Raw genomic sequence first — 20659 nt, 5'->3', positions numbered from 1 at the left:
CTAAGTGCAGCTCGCTCCTGTGACAGGAGCGAGCTGCACTTAGTGCTATGGCGCGGTCGGGCCGGGCTGTGACTATACAGCTGGCCCGATGCGCTGACTAAAAATAACAGACCCGCTCAGCAGAGAGCGGGTCTGTAAAAGCGCCATATTTTTAGCAAATTAAAAGGTAAAAAAGGCGTTTATGGCTATAGCACCTAAATAATGTTATATAATTCTGAACTATGTGCAGAATTATATAACATTATTTTTAAGGTTTACTGTCCCTTTAAACCTCAGTATTTTGGGTTTAATTGCAGTGTTGGCACTTAATGAGATAAATAAGCTGCTTTTGCATCACAGTTTGAGCACTTGGGCTCAAAAAGGTTTGCCATCACTGCCATAGAGGAATGTATGGCCATGGGGGTGGACGAGAGACCCTTCAGGATGACTAATTCATGCATGTAATTTTCTTCTTAAACGGGGAGAGTCCACAGCTGCATTCATTACTTTTGGGAATTCAGAACCTGTCCAGCAGGAGGAGGCAAAGACACCCCAGCCAAAGGCTATGTGATTCTGTCTGCTAATGTGTAGTGATATTTGGGCTCTTGGCTATTTCGGAAAACATAACAGCCTTTTTTGTCGGGCTGCACGCCCTTTGTGGCTTTGGCGCGTTTTTCTTTGGCCTGCACGGTGTACCTTGTGACCAGGCGTGGTCACGTTTCTAGTCACCATTTCCATATTTCTGACCGCGTGGCGACGGAGAGAGTCCGTTTCGCTAGTTGTCTGGGTCATAGAAGATGGTGAGTGCCGCAGCCATTGGAGGTGTAAGGTGCCGTTTTATTTTTTCATTCCTATAGCATGTTTGTGGCCATTTCTTTGGCATTGCCGCATTTACATTTTCCAGGGAGGGAGACTTTAATGAGATACTGTCCGTGTTCGGTTAACCAGGGCTTGTCAGGCGAGGGATTGTCATTTTAAGACACTTTTAAATTCACTTCTGTTTTCAAATGTGCTTTGTTCTCTTGGTTTCACTTGTTGAAAATTAATACACACATATCCTACACTAGTGGGAGCTGGCTGCTGATTGGTGCCTGCACACATTTGTCTCTTGTGATTGACTAACTGGATGTGTTCAGCAAGCTGCCATTAGTGCACTGCTGTTCCTTCAGCAAAGGATAACAAGAGAATGAAGAAAATTTGATACTAGAAGTAAATTGGAAAGTTGTTTAAAATTGTATGTTCTATCCAAATCATAAAATAAAGTTTTGGGGTTTTCTATCCCTTTAAGTGAAAGCTAGAGAGACAGGTAGTCAGGTTCTACCCGTGCCCAGAAGAGGAAGAATTCAACCTAACTAAGGCCTAGATTTAGAGTTCGGCGGTAAAAGGGCTGTTAACGCTCCGCGGGCTTTTTTTCTGGCCGCACCATAAATTTAACTCTGGTATCGAGAGTTAAAACAAATGCTGCGTTAGGCTCCAAAAAAGGAGCGTAGGGCATTTTTACCGCAAATGCAACTCTCGATACCAGAGTTGCTTACGGACGCGGCCGGCATCAAAAACGTGCTCGTGCACGATTCTCCCATAGGAAACAATGGGACTGTTTGAGCTGAAAAAAAAACCTAACACCTGCAAAAAAGCAGCGTTCAGCTCCTAACGCAGCCCCATTGTTTCCTATGGGGAAACACTTCCTACGTCTGCACCTAACACTCTAACATGTACCCCGAGTCTAAACACCCCTAACCTTACACTTATTAACCCCTAATCTGCCGCCCCCGCTATCGCTGACCCCTGCATTACACTTTTAACCCCTAATCTTCCGCTCCGTAAACCGCCGCAACCTACGTTATCCCTATGTACCCCTAATCTGCTGCCCTAACATCGCCGACCCCTATGTTATATTTATTAACCCCTAATCTGCCCCCCACAACGTCGCCGACACCTACCTACACTTATTAACCCCTAATCTGCCGAGCGGACCTGAGCGCTACAATAATAAAGTTATTAACCCCTAATCCGCCTCACTAACCCTATCATAAATTGTATTAACCCCTAATCTGCCCTCCCTAACATCGCCGACACCTACCTTCAATTATTAACCCCTAATCTTCCGATCGGAGCTCACCGCTATTCTAATAAATGTATTAACCCCAAAAGCTAAGTCTAACCCTAACACTAACACCCCCCTAACTTAAATATAATTTACATATAACGAAATAAATTAACTCTTATTAAATAAATTAATCCTATTTAAAGCTAAATACTTACCTGTAAAATAAACCCTAATATAGCTACAATATAAATTATAATTATATTTTAGCTATTTTAGGATTAATATTTATTTTACAGGCAACTTGGTATTTATTTTAACTAGGTACAATAGCTATTAAATAGTTAAGAACTATTTAATAGCTACCTAGTTAAAATAATTACAAAATTACCTGTAAAATAAATCCTAACCTAAGATATAATTAAACCTAACACTACCCTATCAATAAAATAATTAAATAAACTACCTACAATTACCTACAATTAACCTAACACTACACTATCAATAAATTAAATAAACACAATTGCTACAAATAAATACAATTAAATAAACTAGCTAAAGTACAAAAAATAAAAAGAACTAAGTTACAGAAAATAAAAAAATATTTACAAACATAAGAAATATATTACAACAATTTTAAACTAATTACACCTACTCTAAGCCCCCTAATAAAATAACAAAGCCCCCCAAAATAAAAAATTCCCTACCCTATTCTAAATTAGAAAAGTTACAAGCTCTTTTACCTTACCAGCCCTGAACAGGGCCCTTTTGCGGGGCATGCCCCAAGAAGTTCAGCTCTTTTGCCTGTAAAAGAAAACATACAATACCCCCCCCCCAACATTACAACCCACCACCCACATACCCCTAATCTAACCCAAACCCCCCTTAAATAAACCTAACACTAAGCCCCTGAAGATCTTCCTACCTTGTCTTCACCATACCAGGTTCACCGATCCGTCCTGGCTCCGATATCTTCATCCAACCCAAGCGGGGGCTAGACATCCACTGAAGAAGTCCAGAAGAGGGTCCAAAGTCTTCCTCCTATCCGGCAAGAAGAGGACATCCGGACCGGCAAACATCTTCTCCAAGCGGCATCTTCGATCTTCTTCCATCCGGTGCGGAGCGGGTCCATCTTGAAGCAGGCGACGCGGATCCATCCTCTTCTTCCGATGTCTCCCGACGAATGACGGTTCCTTTAAGGGACGTCATCCAAGATGGCGTCCCTCGAATTCCGATTGGCTGATAGGATTCTATCAGCCAATCGGAATTAAGGTAGGAATTTTCTGATTGGCTGATGGAATCAGCCAATCAGAATCAAGTTCAATCCGATTGGCTGATCCAATCAGCCATCAGATTGAGCTCGCATTCTATTGGCTGATCGGAACAGCCAATAGAATGCGAGCTCAATCTGATTGGCTGATTGGATCAGCCAATCGGATTGAACTTGATTCTGATTGGCTGATTCCATCAGCCAATCAGAAAATTCCTACCTTAATTCCGATTGGCTGATAGAATCCTATCAGCCAATCGGAATTCGAGGGACGCCATCTTGGATGACGTCCCTTAAAGGAACAGTCATTCGTCGGGAGACATCGGAAGAAGAGGATGGATCCGCGTCGCCTGCTTCAAGATGGACCCGCTCCGCACCGGATGGAAGAAGATCGAAGATGCCGCTTGGAGAAGATGTTTGCCGGTCCGGATGTCCTCTTCTTGCCGGATAGGAGGAAGACTTTGGACCCTCTTCTGGACTTCTTCAGTGGATGTCTAGCCCCCGCTTGGGTTGGATGAAGATATCGGAGCCAGGACGGATCGGTGAACCTGGTATGGTGAAGACAAGGTAGGAAGATCTTCAGGGGGCTTAGTGTTAGGTTTATTTAAGGGGGGTTTGGGTTAGATTAGGGGTATGTGGGTGGTGGGTTGTAATGTTGGGGGGGGGGTATTGTATGTTTTCTTTTACAGGCAAAAGAGCTGAACTTCTTGGGGCATGCCCCGCAAAGGGCCCTGTTCAGGGCTGTTAAGGTAAAAGAGCTTGTAACTTTTCTAATTTAGAATAGGGTAGGGAATTTTTTATTTTGGGGGGCTTTGTTATTTTATTAGGGGGCTTAGAGTAGGTGTAATTAGTTTAAAATTGTTGTAATATATTTCTTATGTTTGTAAATATTTTTTTATTTTCTGTAACTTAGTTCTTTTTATTTTTTGTACTTTAGCTAGTTTATTTAATTGTATTTATTTGTAGCAATTGTGTTTATTTAATTTATTGATAGTGTAGTGTTAGGTTAATTGTAGGTAATTGTAGGTAGTTTATTTAATTATTTTATTGATAGGGTAGTGTTAGGTTTAATTATATCTTAGGTTAGGATTTATTTTACAGGTAATTTTGTAATTATTTTAACTAGGTAGCTATTAAATAGTTCTTAACTATTTAATAGCTATTGTACCTAGTTAAAATAAATACCAAGTTGCCTGTAAAATAAATATTAATCCTAAAATAGCTAAAATATAATTATAATTTATATTGTAGCTATATTAGGGTTTATTTTACAGGTAAGTATTTAGCTTTAAATAGGATTAATTTATTTAATAAGAGTTAATTTATTTCGTTATATGTAAATTATATTTAAGTTAGGGGGGTGTTAGTGTTAGGGTTAGACTTAGCTTTAGGGGTTAATACATTTATTAGAATAGCGGTGAGCTCCGATCGGAAGATTAGGGGTTAATAATTGAAGGTAGGTGTCGGCGATGTTAGGGAGGGCAGATTAGGGGTTAATACTATTTATGATAGGGTTAGTGAGGCGGGTTAGGGGTTAATAACTTTATTATAGTAGCGGTGCGGTCCGCTCGGCAGATTAGGGGTTAATAAGTGTAGGCAGGTGTCGGCGACATTGAGGGGGGCAGATTAGGGGTTAATAAATATAATATAGGGGTCGGCGGTGTTAGGGGTAGCAGATTAGGGGTACATAGGGATAACGTAGGTGGCGGCGCTTTGCGGTCGGAAGATTAGGGGTTAATTATTGTAAGTAGCTGGCGGCGATGTTGTGGGGGGCAGATTAGGGGTTAATAAATGTAATATAGGGGTCGGCGGGGTTAGGGGCAGCAGATTAGGGGTACATAAGTATAACGTAGGTGGCGGTCGGCAGATTAGGGGTTAAAATTTTTAATCGAGTGGCGGCGATGTGGGGGGAGCTCGGTTTAGGGGTACATAGGTAGTTTATGGGTGTTAGTGTACTTTAGGGTACAGTAGTTAAGAGCTTTATAAACCGGCGTTAGCCAGAAAGCTCTTAACTCCTGCTATTTTCAGGCGGCTGGAATCTTGTCGTTAGAGCTCTAACGCTCACTTCAGAAACGACTCTAAATACCAGCGTTAGAAAGATCCCATTGAAAAGATAGGCTACGCAAATGGCGTAGGGGGATCTGCGGGTATGGAAAAGTCGCGGCTGCAAAGTGAGCGTTAGACCCCTTTAATCACTGACTCCCAAATACCAGCGGGCGGCCAAAACCAGCGTTAGGAGCCTCTAACGCTGGTTTTGACGGCTACCGCCGAACTCTAAATCTAGGCCTAAGTCTGCTCACTTATCTATCTGAAGGCAGGGGCTTATACTGAGAATTTCTATGTTGTTTGCTGTTTAACACAATTTGTTTATTTTTATGTTTACTTCATTGTTTCATATCCCTTTAAAGAAATGTTATATATTTCCTTTCATACTATATCACGTTTTAATGCAGTAATACATTTGTTGATCTTTTTTCCTCACAAATTATTCTCTCCATTGAAGCATTTAAAAACTGGATATGCATTGTTTTGTAGTCCAGGGACATATTTCTTTAAAAAAAAAAATCTTGAATATTCTTATCTTCTATACTGTGGCCAGTTAGGGGCAGGTATAAATGAGCTGCTAAACTGACCAAACAACCACTGTGTAGAGTGTTGCAGGATGCATTTCACAATCTTTGGGGCAGTAGAAAAATTACGCTTTTTTAATATGTTATGAATAATTCAATTTTGAGTTTGTCATTTAACAGTATGTTAGATATTCTAAAGATTTTATCATTTATCTGAAAGCTTGGGTCATGCACATTATTTAGCATTATTAACTATTATTACATGACATTAAAACTCAGAAATTCAGAATATATTGAGATGTTAGTCGCTGACCTTAAATGAACATGAAACCCCCCAAAAAAATGATTTCATGATTCAGATAGAACATAGTTTTAAAAAAACAAAGCAAATTACATAATAGACGTAAATTGGAGAGTAGTTCATTAGCCTTTGTTGAAAAGCATACATAGGTAGACTTAAAGGGACAGTAAAGTCAAAACTAAACTGTCATGATTCAGATAGGGCATGCAATTTTAAACAACTTTCCTATTTACTTTTATCATCAAATTTGCTTTGTTCCCTTGGTGGTATTTTTGAAAAGCTAAACCTAGCTAGGCTCAAACTGATTTCTAAACAGATGAAAACCACCTCCTAGCTCAGAGCATTTTGAAAGTTTTTCACAGTTAGACTGTGCTAGTTCACATGTGTCATATAGATAACATTGTGCTCACTCCCGTGAAGTTATTTAGGAGTCTTCACTGATTGACTACACTGCATGTCTGTCAAAGGCACTTAGATAAGGAGGCTGTCTGCAAAGGCTTAGATACAAGGTAATCACAGGTGTAAAAAGTATATTAATATAACTGTGTTGGTTATGCAAAAACGGGGAATGGGTAATAAAGGGATTATCTATCTTTTTAAATAAGAAAAATTTTGGTGTAGACTGTCCCTTTAAGAGCAGCAATGCCCTACTGTGAGCTAGCTGCTGATTGGTGACTGCATATATATGCCTTTCATTATTGGCTCCTCCAATGTGTTCAGCTAGCTCCCAGTAGGGCATTGCTGCTCCTTCAACAAAAGATACCAATAGAATGAAGCAAAGTTGTTTAAAATTGTATGCTCTATATGAATAATAAAATAAACATTTTTGGATTGCATGTCCTTTCTAATATGTCTGTTGAAGGTTGCCACAAAATTAATGCTAAGCAACACTAAAGTCAAAATTAAACTTTGATGATTCAACTTTCCGATTCACTTCCATTTTTTAAATGTGCGGAATCTTTTTATATGCACTCTTTCTGAAGTACCAGCTCCTACTAAGCATGTGCAAGAATTAACATTATATACATATATGCATTTTGTGATTGGCTGATACATGAAGTGTGAAGGAAAATTGAACCAACTTTGTCATTTGTCAGAAAAAAATTTTACTACTCATTTGAAATTCAAACTAAGTTCTTTTGCATTGTCTTTTCATTATGCTTTTGCTGGAATTCTACAGTGTTTAATGGTCCTTTTTAATTTTTATTTATTTTCATAGGTATTTGAGATGGACATTTCAAAACAGCTTCAAGCCTATGAAGTGGAATACCACGTGCTTCAAGATGAACTCATTGATTCATCTCCTCTCAGTGACAATCAAAGAATAAATAAGTTAGAAAAGGCAAATAATACCTTACGCAAACAGAACTTTGACCTATTGGAAGAGTTGCAGGTATTTAACTCCTTACTGATTCAACAGAACTGCATATTAAAGGGACATAATATCCATTTGCTAAATCACTTGAAGGTATAACTGTAAAAAGCTGACAAGAAAATATCACCTGATCATCTCTATGTAAAAAGGAAGATATTTTACCTCACAATTTCTTCAGCTCACAAGAGTAAGTGCTCTGTGAGCAGTTATGCTTCAATTACTGTCCAGCTACAAGTTAAAAAAAAAAATAGCCACTCCGCATCAGCAGTGCTGTGGTAATGCATTTCTTTACTGTGATCTCATGAGATTTCACTGACATATTGTAAGATTTCTTAGTAAACTTCCTTAAACTGAATAGAGAAATAAGATGACTGTGCCAGCACATACCAGATGCACGCCCTTGAAAGTCACAGGACTGGCATCCTGATTGGCTGTTTAAAATCCGTTTACAAAGGGATGTGGCTATTGATAAATTTTGAGATATAATATCTTCCTTTATTACATAGAGATGTCAGCTTTTTACAGCTACTCTGCATCACTTTCAAGTGCTTCAACATGTGGGTGCCATGTCCCTTTAAGCTTGTTAAGAATACTATTTATGATGATAAATTGTAAATGTTGTATACATTCTGTCTTAGCTAGTGAACATTTCCTTGTAACATACAATTCTCTATCAAAACTGAGTTTGCAAGTTGTAAAATATAATAAGATATAAGTAAACAATGAAATGATCCTAGAAACAGTACAGGCCAGATTACGAGTGGAGCGCAAGAGGGTTTATTGGGGAGGGGGTTTGCACTAGTCGAGCTTACTGCACGTATTACGAGTTGAAAGCAAACGCAATGACTTGCGCATAATTGCGATTTACACTAGAATGATTACCTCTACTTTAGAGCTCTGGTTAACTGTTTTGTGAAACTAAAAAGTGTCACAAAACACATAGAAAAATACATTAGTAAGTACAGTTACACTCATAATAACACCATCTAATAAAAAATATCTTAAAAAATATTGCACACAAAAGTTGTAAGGGCTCAAAAATATGAGATCTCAGGTGTTAGAAAAAATAAGGCAGGCAAATGACTTTAACATAAAAGGACTTTAACATAGAGATACATACATATACATCTTTAAATATGTGTATATATATTTATATGTGTGTGTATGTTTACATATGTATTTATATGTATATATATATGTATTAACAGACATATATACACATATAACACATAAATACATATGTCTAGATATTTAGAAGTGCATTAGAGCCCTTTGCAATTAAGTAGATTGAAACATGAAAAACCATATTTGTGCAATATTCATATTTAATAGTGGTATACTGTGTATTTACTGTAAATATTTCACATTCCAATATATATATGTAGTGTACCAAAATATCCTCAAATATATATAGAAATGTGTATTTATGAATAAATAGAACATATTCTGCTATGTGAAGAACATTGGAATGTGAAATAGCACATATGAGAATATGAGTTCGGGGTAGCGCGAGAGTGGGGTTTTTTCCACTTTTTTTTATTTATTTTTTATTAACCCTTTGAGTGCTAAGCACTTTCCCACCTGGGTGCTAAGCTTTTTTAATTTATTTTTTAGAAAAAAAAGAACCCCAACCCTCTTACACTGTTGGAACGGTTAGGCGATTACCTTTCCAACGATGGGTCTTGGGGGTCTGTAGCTGCTTAGATGCCTGAGTTACAGGCTTCTAAGCAGCATGCCCCCTGCTCCTATACTTAACATTGTTTAGTATAAATAAAGTTGCGCGGTGACGTCATCAAGTCATTGCGTGTGACGTCACTGCGCATAACGTGAAGCGGGTGGGAGCCCCCAAATCTCCCTCAAGGTGGGAGAGTGCTAGCGACGGCTCTGAGCCATTGTTAGCACCAGAGTGGGAAACTCTGCGATGGCTCAGAGCCATCGTTGGCACTCAAGGGGTTAAAGAGAGCTTTGTTTTACAACATATCATGCAAACCATTTGATATTATTCAATGTTACATAGATTAGATTCCAAGTAGTCATCATCAAGGGTATACATATCTGGCAACATTAGACAATAAGACATCTGGTAGTACCATCAACCCAGATGAATGATAGTAGCACATGTTGAAACTATCTTAGCTTTATACAATTAACTCTGTTAAACAATAACAAATCAAACATCAAACAATGCTTTCTACGAGACGAGATAAGTGTCTCATGAGATAAATACATTCAAAATTTAAAGAAGTTGGTGCGTGTGGTGGGGTAGTGGTTACTTATTATCTGCTATCTATAACTGCCAGTATTGGTCTTTCGGGGCGGCGGATCCAAATTAAGGGTTATTTTTTCTAAAGATTCCCAGTAGAACTCTGCCTCTAGAACGAGGGGGGGTTTATTCCTTTTGTAGAAGCCATACTGTTCTAGTGGGAGAGTTTCATTAATTTGTTCCTTCCACAAATGGTGTGTGGGTATAAATGAAGACTTCCCGTGTCGCGCTATTAGGAGTTTTGCACTATTTAGACACAACTGTGTGAGAAGGGAACGTATTCTGCATCTACAGTTAGTGCTTTTATTCAGTAACGCAATTTCTGGTGTTAAAGTAAAGTCCTATCCAAGTAGTATTTTCAGTGTGTGTTCTATCGCTTTCGAAAAAGTCAAGAGTTTGGGGCACTTCCACCACATGTATAACATATTACCCGTGTCTTTGCATCCTCTCCAGCACCGTGGGGAAGAAAGAGGGTAAATCTTGTGGAGCCTAGTAGGCGTCAAGTACCAGCGGAGAAGGACTTTATAGTTTCGCTCTAGTAAACGAGCAGATGTGGAGGATCTTTGAGTGTTTCGGTATATTTTGGTCCAGTCAGCTTCGTCTAGTTGTATACCCATCTCCCATTGGCATTGTGTCATATAAGGAGGGAGTGGAGTTTATGCTTGCCGTGTCTTATATCTTTTTGGTTATCAAAAGGGATCCCCTGGAAGGTGTGGCCGATAGGCATAGATGTTCGAAGGGTGTTGGGGTTCTAGTGAGGTTTCGCTTAAGATGGTTGTATTGTATAAAGTGATTTAATTGTGAATGTTTGAGCCAAGAGGTAAATTCCCCGTTTAATACATTGTGGAGGTTCGTTCGTGATTTTAACTTCCCCTGCTCTAAAGTTTCAATAATCTGGACTGTATATCCTGTGTTACCACTGGTTTCCCCGTTGATTCATATCCTCCCATAAACTCCATTTTTGAAGATATTGGGGTCAGTGGAGAATAAGGAGTGGAAATTTTCTGTGTAGTCCAGACCAAGTGATCCCAGTCACCAAATATGTGTCCAAAGATTTGTGATTTATAGCAGAGTGTGGGTCGTAAATTTTTAGGCATCCAGCACAAAACACCAGGGCTTGGGGTTTTTAGAATCTGAGAGTCCAGGGAAATCCAGGCCTTATCATCTTTTTTATTGTTCCAATCTAAAATCTGTTGTAGTATTATAGCTTTTTAATAGGATTCAAGTTTAGGGACTTCCAATCCCCCCTCCCCCTCCCACGATCTATACATAGTCGCTGCATTTATACGAGGGCGAGTTTTGCCCCATATAAAGGTATTGATTAGTTTTGTAATTGCAGGAGATAGGATTTAGGGAGCAAAATTGGTATAGTTTGAAATATGTAGAGTATTCTGGGGAATATTGTCATCTTGATGGATTGCATTCTTCCCCACCAAGCGAGTGGTCTGTCCTGCCATGTAAGCAAAGTATGTTGTGTAGCGTTGAGTAGGGGGCTTATAGTTATTGTCATAGAGTTGTGATATTTGAGGGGTTAATTGTATGCCTAGGTATTTTAGTTTATCTGAGTGTGCTTTGTATGGGCAGATTTTCTGGAGACGTCTAAATTCTTTCCCTGGCTGAGTTATATTAAGGACTTTGGATTTCTGTTTATTGAATGAGAAATTAGATAGGTTACCAAAGTTATCGAATTCTTCTAATAGGGGGGTAGGGAATCAATCGGGGATGAGATTGTCAATAAGACATCATCATCTGTGAACATCGATATTTTGTATTCATTTGGCCCTATTTTAAGTGCAGCAATATTCGGATTGTTCCTGATATGGGATGGCAACGCCTCTATTGTTAATACAAACAATAGAGGGGAAAGCGGACAACCTTGTCTAGTACCGTTACGAATCAAAAAGCCCTGGGACAAAACTCCATTCACTCTTACCCTCGCTGTGGGCGTGGTGTAGAGATGGAATGTTCTTTCAATCATTTTTTCCCCAAAACTGAAAGAGTGCAACAGTCTACGCAAGAAAACCCAATTCAGCCTGTCAAATGCTTTCTCCGCATCAGTGGAGACCAGGACCGTGGGTTGGTTAATTGCGTGAGCATATTCTATCAGGCGTAAAGCTCTGATAGTATTGTCTCTGGTCTCCCTGCATGGTACAAAGCCAGCTTGGTCAACATGGATTATGGAGGGCATCATGGGATTAAGCATTCTGGCTATAATTTTTGCAAAAATTTGTATATCTCCATTTAATAGAGATATAGGGCGATAATTGCTTGGGTCATTTGCTGGTTTACCCTGTTTATGGATCACAGAAATGTGGGTTTCCAATTGTTGTGGCGAGAAGTGTCCCCCCTGGTCTAGTGTATTGAACATTTTAGCTAGATGCGGTGTTAATACTTGTCCAAACTGTTTATAATAGAGGTTAGTGAACCCGTCTGGCCATGGGCTCTTTTGCATGGGTATACTTTTGATTGCTTCTAAGATTTCTTTATTATCAATTAGGTCCTCTAGGGATTGAGATATAGTTTCTGGGATCACTGGGAGTCGAGCCCTCTCAAGGTATTGATCTGTCTTGGGGATGTCAGTAGATAAGTTGGTTGGGGGGATGTTGTAGAGAACAGTATAGTAGGTGTTGAAAGTGTTGGCTATTTCTCTACAGTCAAAAGTATCCGTATTATCTGTCTTGGTAATTTTGTGGATATAGCTTGCATATATCTGTTTTTGTATCTTGCCAGTAGAGTACCAGCTTTATTGCCCCCTGTAAAGTATAATTTTTTAAGATAATAGGCCTTTCTATGTACTTCTTTGTTCAACAAGTTATTAAGGTTTTGTCTTGCTACTAGGAGGTTATTGGTATTTTTGTCACTTGAGGGATTGCTCATGTGGGCAAGCTCAGTTTCACGAAATTGGCGCAACAACTTGTTATATTCTGTCTTGTATGTTTTAAGTAAGATAGCCTTTTGTTTGAGGATTTCTCCCCTTATTACCGCCTTGTGGGCTTCCCATGTTGTTAGTGGTGAGGTTTGGCCAGTATCGTTGTGTTGGAAATACTCGCGCAGTGCCCGCATAATTTTTGCTGTGATATGGGGTTGAAGTAAGAGTGTGTTATCTAATCTCCAAATAATGTCTGAGGAGGGATGGTCTGGCCATTCCAGGTCCACCGACAGAGGAGTGATCTGACCATGGTGAGGGGCTAATGTCAGAATCTTGAACAAGAGGTAAACTCAGCTGGTCTATACAAACATAATCCAATCTAGAATGAGTTTTGTTGGGATTGGAGAAGAAGGTGAACGCTGTTTGGGCTGGATGTTGGATCCTCCACGCATCTAAGAGTGTAATAGAGAGTTAACATTGCATGATCAGAAGAGGGGTTAAGTGCGACATTGAAATCCCCCGCCAAGATGACTGTACCCTTTGCTACACTTAGCATCTCATTAGAATTGGTTCTAAAAAAATGTGCTTGGCCTGTGTTGGGGGCATAAATGTTTGCAAGCGTGATGGGTTTGTGAAAGAGGTCCCCAACCAGTATCAGATACCGGCCGTCCTTGTCAGTGTGTTTGGAGTGCAAATTAAAGGGCAGGGAGTTATGAAACAGTATGCCTACTCTGTTTATTTTCCTGTCTGTATGTGAATTAAAATATCCTAGTGGGTAATGTTTTGTGGTAAACCTTGGTTCAGACTGTTGCAAGAAGTGGGTTTCCTGTACGAAAATTATTTCACTTTTCTGTTTATGGAACCAGTTAAGGGCTATGGATCTTTTTGTGGGTGAATTTAAGCCCTTGGCATTCTGTGTTGGAAGTTTGAATTTAGGATTGGCCACGACTAAATAAGTGGTGTGAAAGGTCTACTGGGAGGATTCCTATGAACCCCTACTGTACAGGGGTATGGCATGTATAAGGTTCTGGCATGTGCCTGATGCAGCGGGCCCTGATAGGTATAACAGTGAGATAGGTATGGTGTATAATTTAAGAGTGCAGCTTGGAGTGTGTGATAGTTTGTAACCAGATAGGATAAGTTAGGTTTGCATGAAAAACCCCACTGGGGACAATAGTGTACAAGTAAACTTTTGGATGTAGTCAAAGAACAAAAATATAACGGAAAGCAATATAACATAACAAAAATTACAGTAACATTGCATATAACAACATACTTACTATGGGGGGGGGGGGAAGTACTTCCTAGTTTACTACAAATGGTAAACTAAACAGTAAAGGGAACTTCCCTCGGTTCTGAGTAAAGCTATGAATCTTATATTTTAATTAAGGTCCTAAAGAATGCTTTGCGAGCTGCCGCTCATGTCCTGGGGTTTATAGAGTTCAAGTAAGAGTAAACAATAACAGGTAAGCGGTTAAACAAGCAGCATACTCACTCCTTTCGTTCAGTCTCAGCTGGCAAAATTGTCAGGCAAAGTGGATCCCCCACCCTGCTAATCAAACCATAAAGTCCATCCTTGTTTACAGGGAGGAAGAGAGAGTCATGTCGGAGCGTTTGAAGTGGCTGATGAGCCGGCGGCCAAACTGGGTCTCTTTCTGTTCATATTCGTCCAGCTTGATTGCTGTGGCTTTGGGTTGCCAGGACTGGTTTAGGGAGGGAGGCTTCGGCTGCGGGATTTTCAATTGCTTGCAGAATTGTTCAAGATCATCCGGAGATCTATAGATAGCCACTTGGGAGCCTGAGATCACTTTTATGCAGAACGGAAATCCCCACATATAGGGGATCTTTAGGTCCTGCAGATGGGTTGTAAGATATTTAGCTTCCCTTCGCTTGTGAAGTGTTATTGGGCTTAAGTCTACATATATTTGAAGGGCATCTCCTTCATACGATATTTGCCTGGCCTTCCTTGTGGCACTCATGATCTTCTCCTTATCTGCGTAGAGCTGGAGCTTGAGTATGATGTCCCTGGGTGGCTTATCATCTGGTGGTTTTGGCCGAAGTGCCCTGTGTGCCCGTTCTAAGGGCATGTCAGGGATATCGGCATCTTAAAGGAATGATTGGAAGAGGCCCTGAAAGTGTTGTGGTATTAGGTTTGCCGTTATCTTCTCAGATATGCCTCTTATTCTAATTATTCTAATGCATTTGGTGCAGCATGGAGTCTTGTATAGTTGCAGCACAATTTTGTAGGTCACTGTCATTAATTTGCTTGATGTTTTCTTCCAAAAATGTGACCCTATCTCCTAGGTCAGAGAGGTCTTTTTTCACTTCTGCTAGGCCTTCTTTTATCATCCTCCCAACGTTCGATAAGAAAGAAGAAAAGTCTGCTTTGGTGGGTAGGTTTTCAATGTCTGCTTTAGTGAACGGTTCATGGTCTCGTTGAGCTGGCAAGCTAGCCTCTGAGTCTAAGGCCTCCATATCTTGTTCCTGCGTGTGTACAAGGTTCACATCAGGTGTTTCAAGTACTTTGAAAAAGTTATTCAACTTTGGGTTAGATATAGATGATCCTTTAGACAATTTGTCCTGTCTGGGTGTTCTTCTAGATGACATTGTTTCAAGTAGTGTGGTTTTCTTAGTGATATTAAAAGGTCAATAATCAATAATAAAGATCAATTACAGTCCAAAGTTAGGCGTTCTGTTTACAGCCCGCAGTCCACCCCTAGTTGGAGTGTAAATATTTATTAGAGTCTTCAGGTGTGTAAAAGTTTGCAGGAAATTTACAAAAATTGTGCTTAGTTCCTCATGTGCTCTGTATTACTTTGGGCTGAAATGGAGCTTTCCATGCTGCAGTGTGCTATTTGTATGGCTCCCATCCGAGTCTATATGCTCCTCAGAGAATAGTTGTAGGTTTTTCTACCTAGGGTGATATGTGCAGCTTTCCTTCACCTTTAACAGTACAGAGAGATAAAATTGCTGGCAATGCAGTGCAGGGCTCTATAACGGTTGCAGCTTTAGCCATTAAAGAGGGAGCCTGAAAGGTGACTTTATTTAGGGTGTCGGCTTGTGGTTTCACTTATTAACTGAACTGACCAATGTCTGCTGAGGTGTTGATGCACCGTAGTATGCGCTGGTAGTTGAGTTAGTAACTGCATGGACACGCTGAAGATGGGGCCTAGGCCACATGGCCAGATGAGTAGGCAGAGTGGCAGTTCAGTTTTTTCTTTGCGCTGAGCCGTCAGCGAAGGGCTTCGGCATGTCGGGTGCTGTTTCGTATGCAAGCCTGTCTATTGTGGGCTCTGTGCAGGCAGCAGGATCCGTTCGGGAAGCACTCTACATAATGGAGCACCAATACATTGTGGCCATATTAGGCGATGTCCGGCTCCGCCCAACCCCCCCCCCCCCCACCACCACCACTTTTTTCCACTTTGATTTTCTCCTTCGACTTCTATGGGGGAATAGGTTATCTTTTGTGCAACAGTCTAATTGCGTTAGAAGTCAGCTGTTTGCGAGCGTCGGTTATCGTGGGCACAGTAACATTTTACTTTCAACTCGTAATACCAGCGACGTCCGGAAAAAGTTTACTTCTAGTGCAATTAGCGCTCTAGCAGAAGCGCAAAATACTGTTCCACTTGTAATCTAGCCCATTGTGATTGTCATAGTAATAGGTCCCTGGATAAGTATAGGTGTAGAAAATTAATTAAAGGGACAGTAAACGTAAAAAAAAAAAGTTACATAATTCTGCACTATGTGCAGAATTATGTAACATCTTAGCGACACCTTGGGGAAAAATAAAAAGTAATGTGAAACTTTAGCCCCCAGTGTTATACTTACCTTGCTTTCCTCGCCAACCTCTTCTGATCTGGTCTTCCTTTATTGAAGAGTAAATCTAGGTAGGTTCAGGAGCAACAATACACTATTGGGACCTAGCTGAGCACATCTGGTGAGCCAATGACTAGAGGCATATGTATGTAGCCACCAATAAACAGTTACCAGCAGTGCATTGCTGTTCTTGAGCCTACCTATTATAGCTATGCTTCTGAACAGAGAATACCAAGAGAACAATGCAAATTTCATAATACAAGTAAATTGGAAGGTTGTTTAAAATTACATACTCTATCTATCTGAATCATACAAGTTTAATTTTGACTTTACTTTCTCTTAAGCAGTAACAGTTTTGACAATCTAGCATTAAGGGATAAACTAATGCAGTACAAATACTAGGGGTGTCGAAAATAATCGTTAGTCCGATTCATCGCGATGCAGACTTAACCGATTCTGCATTGATGCACTGAAGTTAAGAATCGATTCCGGAGTGACGTCATCACGCAAGGACACGTGACCCTGCGCACATTTTACCGACGCACCAAGCCCTGGGCCCGTTCGTTTGCCGTGGTCTCGCTGCTTTTATTGGCTGGGACAGGTATAGCGGGTTAGATTGTGTCTGGAGCTGTCATTGACCGCGCTTCCTCTCGGTATTGGCGGTCAGTTATGGTGTTTGCCCACGGATGGTTGTGCTGGTGTCAGCAGCAAGTCCCGGCGGTGATGGTGGATGAACTGGTGCAGAAAGTTTAAGGTCTCTGAGGTAAATGAGAAAGTAGGGTTATAGAACACAGGCCCCGTGATAAACATTAACCCTCAATTGTTGTGCATTGCGGGGGTCTGTGTTCTATAATCCTACTCTCTCATTCACCTCAGAGACATTAGAGAAGTTTGACTAACCCATAGCCCACACTGTGTGAATCACAGAAGTTAGATACATTCACAGGCTACATCATATGCAATTTAACGGTTGTGTTTCCCCATGTATCCAGTTAGATTATGATTTTGACAACATACTATTATTTTTAAATTTTAAGATCTTTAGAGCTGTGATATGTGTCAATGTATTTTTATTTGCTCTTGCTGTGTTAAAAGCCAGTATTCCCTTTATATTTACAACAAAGTAGCAGAGTGTGGCTGGCAGCATGCATGTGCATTGTCCTTTCACAAACCCTAATGATCTGAATGTTTTAAGTTTGACTTTTATCACCCATTTAATACTCAGATGTGCAAGAATTTACATCTTTAGGGGTCTTATGATATTTAAACTTCTTTTTTTTCCTATTATAACAGAATCTGTTTCAGTCCTGATGATTCAATAATATGTGTGTGTGCATATATATATATATATATATATATATATATATATATATATATATATATATATTGTGTGTATGATTGTTTGTGTGTATATATATATATATATATATATATATATTGTTTGTGTGTGTGTATATATATATATATATATATATATATATAATGTATAATATGGAATAGAACAAGTTCATGAAAATCATGGGCAGTAATCGTGATGCATCACGATGCATCGCGGAATCGAATCGTTGACAGGATAATCGTAATCGAATCGTGAGACAAGTGAAGATGCGCACCCCTAACAAATACACTATATAGCTAAAAGTTTGTGGACACCTGACCATCACACCTATATGAGCATGCTTGTTGGGCATCCCATTCCAAAACCATGGGCATTAAAATAGAGTCCCCCCACCTTTGCAGCCGTAACAGCCTCAACACTTCTGGGAAAGTTTGCCACACAATTTTATAGTGTCTGTATGAGTTTGTGTCAATTCAGCCAAAAGAGCATTTGTGAGGTCAGACACTAATGTTGGACAAGAAGTTCTGGCTCGCAATTAGGGTTCTAGTTCACCCCAAATGTGTTCAGTGGGGTTGAGGTCAGGGCTTTGTTCATTGACACCAAAATCATTAAACCATATCTTCCAATGATCTAGCTTTGTGCACAGGGCACAGTTATGCTGGAACACGTGCTGTATTTTATGCACCTGTTAACAATGCGTGTGGCTGAAATACCTGAGCTCAGTAATTAGTAGGGGGTTTCACATACTTTTGCCGTATTGTGTATCTCTGTAAATCTGCTTCAGAAGTCTATGACAGAACATATCAGCCAGCAGTAGTAGAAATTGCATTCATTGCCTCCGCACTTTTAAAGAAATGGCTGCCATATATCGCAAGATATCAGACAAATCCCTTGAATCTATTGCCTTTTCTGTGTCTGTTTCTTGTGGGGGTTTTTTTTTTTTTTTTTTTTTTTTGCTTCATCCTAAACGTTAAAGGAGAAAAGTTCACTCTGAGCGAGACAACAATCAGAAAGAGGCTACTTTACTTTGTACTTTTAGACTGATTGCATTTTTTGTGAGCAAATTTCTTTCCAATGACATGGAGAGCCCACGTATCCATTCTAATTACTAGTGGCGATTCAACTCATGACCACCAGTAGGAAGGCAAAGAACACCCCAGCAAAGTTGTTAAGTTTAACTTCTACTTCCCATAAACCCCCAGTAATTCTTTGCCTTGTACAACAGGAGGATGTGCGAAGATGGTGTCTGAAGACATTACTCCTTTAATGGGTACTTTTCCCTGCAAGCAAGGATTGGGGCTATGCTGTGTCCATGTAATCCTCTTTAGTAAGAGTAATGGTGGCTTTTAGCAGTTGGAAGACGGTGAGGTAGTCCTTGCTTCTCTTCCAACATTTATGCTACTCCTATATAGAAAACCAGGATTGGTTACTCTGCTTTTCTTTTTCTACAGGTCCATGTCAGAGGTCGGCTGAGTTTGTCATACCTGAGGAGGTGTTCCCTGCCCTGCAGCTGGATCCACAGGTAAGTGTTCTTGCCTTCTAGAGTTGGAAGGACTCAGCACTTTGGAGGTTAATTCCTCTGTGGACAACATATGGGACATATTTATCCTTTATTAGGGGGATATACATTTGGGCAGCACTGTTATGGCTCTGAAATTGCTTTAATGGAGCTTAAGGGGTTAATGGATTATTCCCTTTTGATTGAGGCTGGCCATGAAAGAGATACTGGAACTTTTGGGCTAAGTTTTTATTGCCCTTATAGTGTGTGGTTTTGCTGCTTCTCTGTGGGGTCATAGGAAGGAGCTAAAAGTCAATAGGACTCACTAATGCTGTTGCCAGCTCTTTTTATTATTGGGGCCGCATATTCATTCTGTGTGAGAAATTGGTACATTGAGATTAATGTATTAGCGTAGTGGGACTCGCTTACTTTTTGCTGTGGCGCAGCAAGTTTTTCCTCTGTAGCGATCACGTGATCACTCTCCGCTCTACCGCTTCGGCTTCTCTACACTGCCGGCTTGGAGAGCGGAGCTGCAGATTCCAGCATCGTCTGAGAGTGTTTGGCGGTCATAGATTGCATCCTTAGCTTACTCTTCTGATTTATCTGTGCTTTAGATCTACAGTGGGTTTCCTGGTCACCGGAATGGTATGTCTCTCCTCAGCAAGGCTTTTTTCACGTAGCGGTTTTATTGACAACTTTTTTCCTTATCAGTCAAGAAGTCATAAGAAAGTTTTTATCAATTAGGTTTCTAAAGTTTTTATAATTGCTTTTGGGAATTCCTTTCCAGCAAGATGGACTCTGATAAAAACCTTGCTCTGTCGTTTGACAAATGTTTATATTGCTTGGATCCACATGCTTAAATAAAACGTTAATGTCTAAAAATACAGATTCCCTCTCAGAACCATCTGTCTCTCAGGATAATGTTCTCAGTGCCATGCCTCAGCTTTCTCCTCAAATGTCCCAAGCATTAGCATTTTCACAAGCAGTGCCCTGTCATTCCTCTCAAACTGTTCCTGGGGGTGTATATTTACCAGGTGATTTTGCTGCGCAGCTGACTTCTACAGTCTCTGCAGCTTTGAGTGCCTTACCTATTGCTGGTAAGAGGAAAAGAAAATCTAAGCATATCTCTAAAGCTAGTAATTCTGATTCCGCCCAGACTGTCTTAGTCCGATGAGGTACATTTTAGATTTAAGCTTTAACACCCCCGTTTACTTTTGAAAGCGGTTCTAGCTACTTTAGAGGACTCTTTCGCAGAGACACCTAAAAAAGCGAATAAACTTTTAACAGAGTTTTTTATGTCAAACCTAAATCTGTGGCGGTATTTCCTATTCCACA

General features: G+C 40.0%; 1 protein-coding gene across 1 annotated transcript in view; it reads left to right on the top strand.

Moving 5' to 3' along the window:
* The window catches only part of TBC1D1 (TBC1 domain family member 1), an 872759-nt gene that overhangs the window by 832151 nt on the left and 19949 nt on the right, over nucleotides 1-20659 (top strand). The window contains exon 19 of the mRNA XM_053700277.1: nucleotides 7384-7557. Within this exon, the coding sequence (XP_053556252.1) occupies nucleotides 7384-7557 (174 nt within the window). The remainder of the gene's footprint in view (nucleotides 1-7383; nucleotides 7558-20659) is intronic.

The sequence above is a fragment of the Bombina bombina genome, chromosome 2, assembly GCF_027579735.1.
Source record: "Bombina bombina isolate aBomBom1 chromosome 2, aBomBom1.pri, whole genome shotgun sequence".
Lineage (NCBI taxonomy): Eukaryota > Metazoa > Chordata > Amphibia > Anura > Bombinatoridae > Bombina > Bombina bombina.
This window is presented reverse-complemented; position numbering and strand designations above follow the sequence as displayed.